This window comes from Octodon degus, unplaced genomic scaffold, assembly GCF_000260255.1.
Source record: "Octodon degus isolate 3935 unplaced genomic scaffold, OctDeg1.0 scaffold00101, whole genome shotgun sequence".
Taxonomy (NCBI): Eukaryota; Metazoa; Chordata; class Mammalia; order Rodentia; family Octodontidae; genus Octodon; species Octodon degus.
Window position 1 is genome coordinate 3,895,623 of NW_004524677.1, and position 2,577 is coordinate 3,898,199.

Below are 2,577 nucleotides of genomic sequence, written 5' to 3' on the forward strand. Positions count from 1 at the left end.
CAAAACAAATGAAAAGCACGACTGTACTAGTTGGTAGACTGTGTTTAGATAAATTTAATTAAACTTACTGGATACTTGTTTATAAATTTCTTTTTTTTTAAAACAAAAACAAATCATTTTAATAGACATGGTTTCCACTTCTGTTGATTCACCTTGATTTGTACTATGCCCATGCACCCGTGCAGTCTGGCCTCCTTTCTAGTTATTTATTTTCCAGCATCGAGCAGTCTTCAACAGCAGACAGTTCAGCTGAACTGTTTATTCTTAAGCAATGCAAGTACCACGTCCTCAAAGAGCTTTATCAACTTCAATATTTTCAAAGACCCCTTGGAGGCAGCTCAGCAGGGTGGCTCTTCCCTGAACTATCCTATTTGGAAGGTGGCAGAGAGGGTGTGCACCTCCTCAAGCTCACGTGTTGCTTGTATTCCTATCGCAGTTCAGGAGGTGATAAAGACTGAATAATAAACAGATCTCCAGCAAACAGCTCCACAAGACAGCTTATTTTTGGAAAGTCAACCAAATCATGCAAACCTTCCTAATGGAGTAATGTGTTCCAGGGTTCTTTTGATGTTTAAGAAGGGAAATCCTAATCCTGGTGCACCGGCTTTCCTGACAAGTACTCTTATTGATGGCATGACAGGGTTTTCTTCTCCAGCCAGCCTTCCATAGTGAAGTGATTTATTGCGCTCGAAGCAGAGTCGAAAGCATGAAGGTGTCTACTTTTGTAATCAGAGCTAGTGACAGCCTTCTCATTTCCTGCCAAATGGATCAGACCACACTTTTAACCCTGGTGACTGCACATCTTCTTGAACGATCCCAGCCCTATTTATAGCTTGTTCCTTTTGGTACTCCTCTAGCCTCATTAGGGGCCAGAAGTAGATGGGGTAGAAGGCGGCGCCGACCAAGGAGAAGAAACCGCGGAAAAGAAGCGTGGTGCGCAGGTTCCGGGACGTGGTGCTGGGCGGGGGTGAGAGCTGGCCTGACCCGCGAAGGGCACCGCGCGCGGAGATAAATTTCTGATGTTAAAAATCTTGTTGGTATAATCCTTGTATATAAATTGTTCTGCATATTTGAAATTAATTCCTTATGATAAATTCCCAGGAAATGCCTTGAAAATTAAATTTACTAAGTGCATATTTCGTGCCCTGGATTGTGCTAAGAAATCGTCAGATAGATAGATAGTGATATAGGTACTATCTTTTTTTTTTTGATACCAGGACTTGAACACATGACCTTGAGCTTGCCAGGCAGGTGCTGTGCCACTGAGCTGTATCCCCAACCCTATTATTTCTTCTTAGAAAGAAAGTTGAAGCACAACAATTGAAGTTACTTGATTGAAGTAACAAAGCTAGAAAGTGGCAGAGCTGGGATTTGAATACATGTTTGTTGGCTCTGTCTGCTGCAGAACCTGGGCTCCTAACATACTGGATTTATTAAATTTAAAGGATGAGACAGATGGGTAGAGAATAATTTTCAGAATAAAAAAACCTTGCATCATCAGTGGAGTACAGCCTGACCATTTGATAATTTTCATAGGCATCGGGAACATTCAAAAGCAATGAGTTTTTATGAATGTATTTGTTAGACTTTCTTGACAGGATGATTAATATTCCAACAGGATACACATTGTTCACTTCTGAGCTCTTTTTAAGAGGAGCAATTTTAGAAGATAATTTAAATTTAGATTTAATCTGGCTACAAAAGATAATGCTTTCATGTCCCTTTTGGTTTAGATTCCAAGCCTTCTGGCACAATAAAGGAATAGCTTTGACAACCTTACCAGAGCGTATTCACTCTCCTGAACTGCATTCTAGCTTCTGCTTCTCTTAGAGTGGTGTCCTTTGTCCTGTGTCTCATAGGGATGTTAAGATCTATAGGCCTAGGAGCCCTGTGAAAGAAGTGAGAGGGAGGGAGGAAGAGAGGGAGGGAAGGGGGAAAATATGTGTTTATAATGAGATATGCTTTTTATATAAGGTGTTATAAAAATATATGGTATTTACATTTTAAAAATTTATTAATCCAAGACACATTGCTGTTAATCCTCCACAACAAACTTTGCCTCACACTTATAGTATTATTCTTATCATTTTCTGAAGTGGTTTTGGAAGTGCTTTTTTAAGTCTTAACATAATTCTAAATTTTTAGGGTTTAAAATCTTTAGTTGAGAAATATAGAATGTAATCTTATAAATAATTACATGTAGAAGTAGGGGGAGGGAGTAAGCAAAAGAGAGAGGAAGGAGTCTTATCTGAGTTCTACATTAAAGATATCTCAGCTGTGTTTTAAAGTACTCGAAATTAATACAGCTGAAGAGGGTAAAAATAAATTAGATAAAGAATATTGCAGAGCTTCCTGCTACCCTGCGCCGGCAGGACCAGTCCCAGCCCAGGCGCAGCGTGGGCCGGACCCTCTCCCACCACCTCGGGCCAACCCCCACCACTCCGCCGTACCTCCCCCACCCCTCCTGCCGAGTAGAAATTTCTGCCGACTTTCGGGAACCCCCAGACCCAGTCCTAGCCCAGGTCCGGTGAGTGTGTGGAGAGCTTCCTGCTAGCCTGCGCTGGCGGGACCAGTCCC

The 2,577-nt window shown here is 41.6% G+C and overlaps 1 protein-coding gene across 1 annotated transcript in view; it reads right to left on the reverse strand.

Annotated features, from left to right (window-relative positions):
- Positions 1–607: 607 nt before the first annotated feature.
- The window catches only part of LOC101562896 (small integral membrane protein 20-like), a 14,755-nt gene continuing 12,785 nt past the window's right edge, over positions 608–2,577 (reverse strand). The window contains exon 2 of the mRNA XM_023723668.1: positions 608–1,016. Within this exon, the coding sequence (XP_023579436.1) occupies positions 750–1,016 (267 nt within the window). The 3' untranslated portion in view covers positions 608–749. The remainder of the gene's footprint in view (positions 1,017–2,577) is intronic.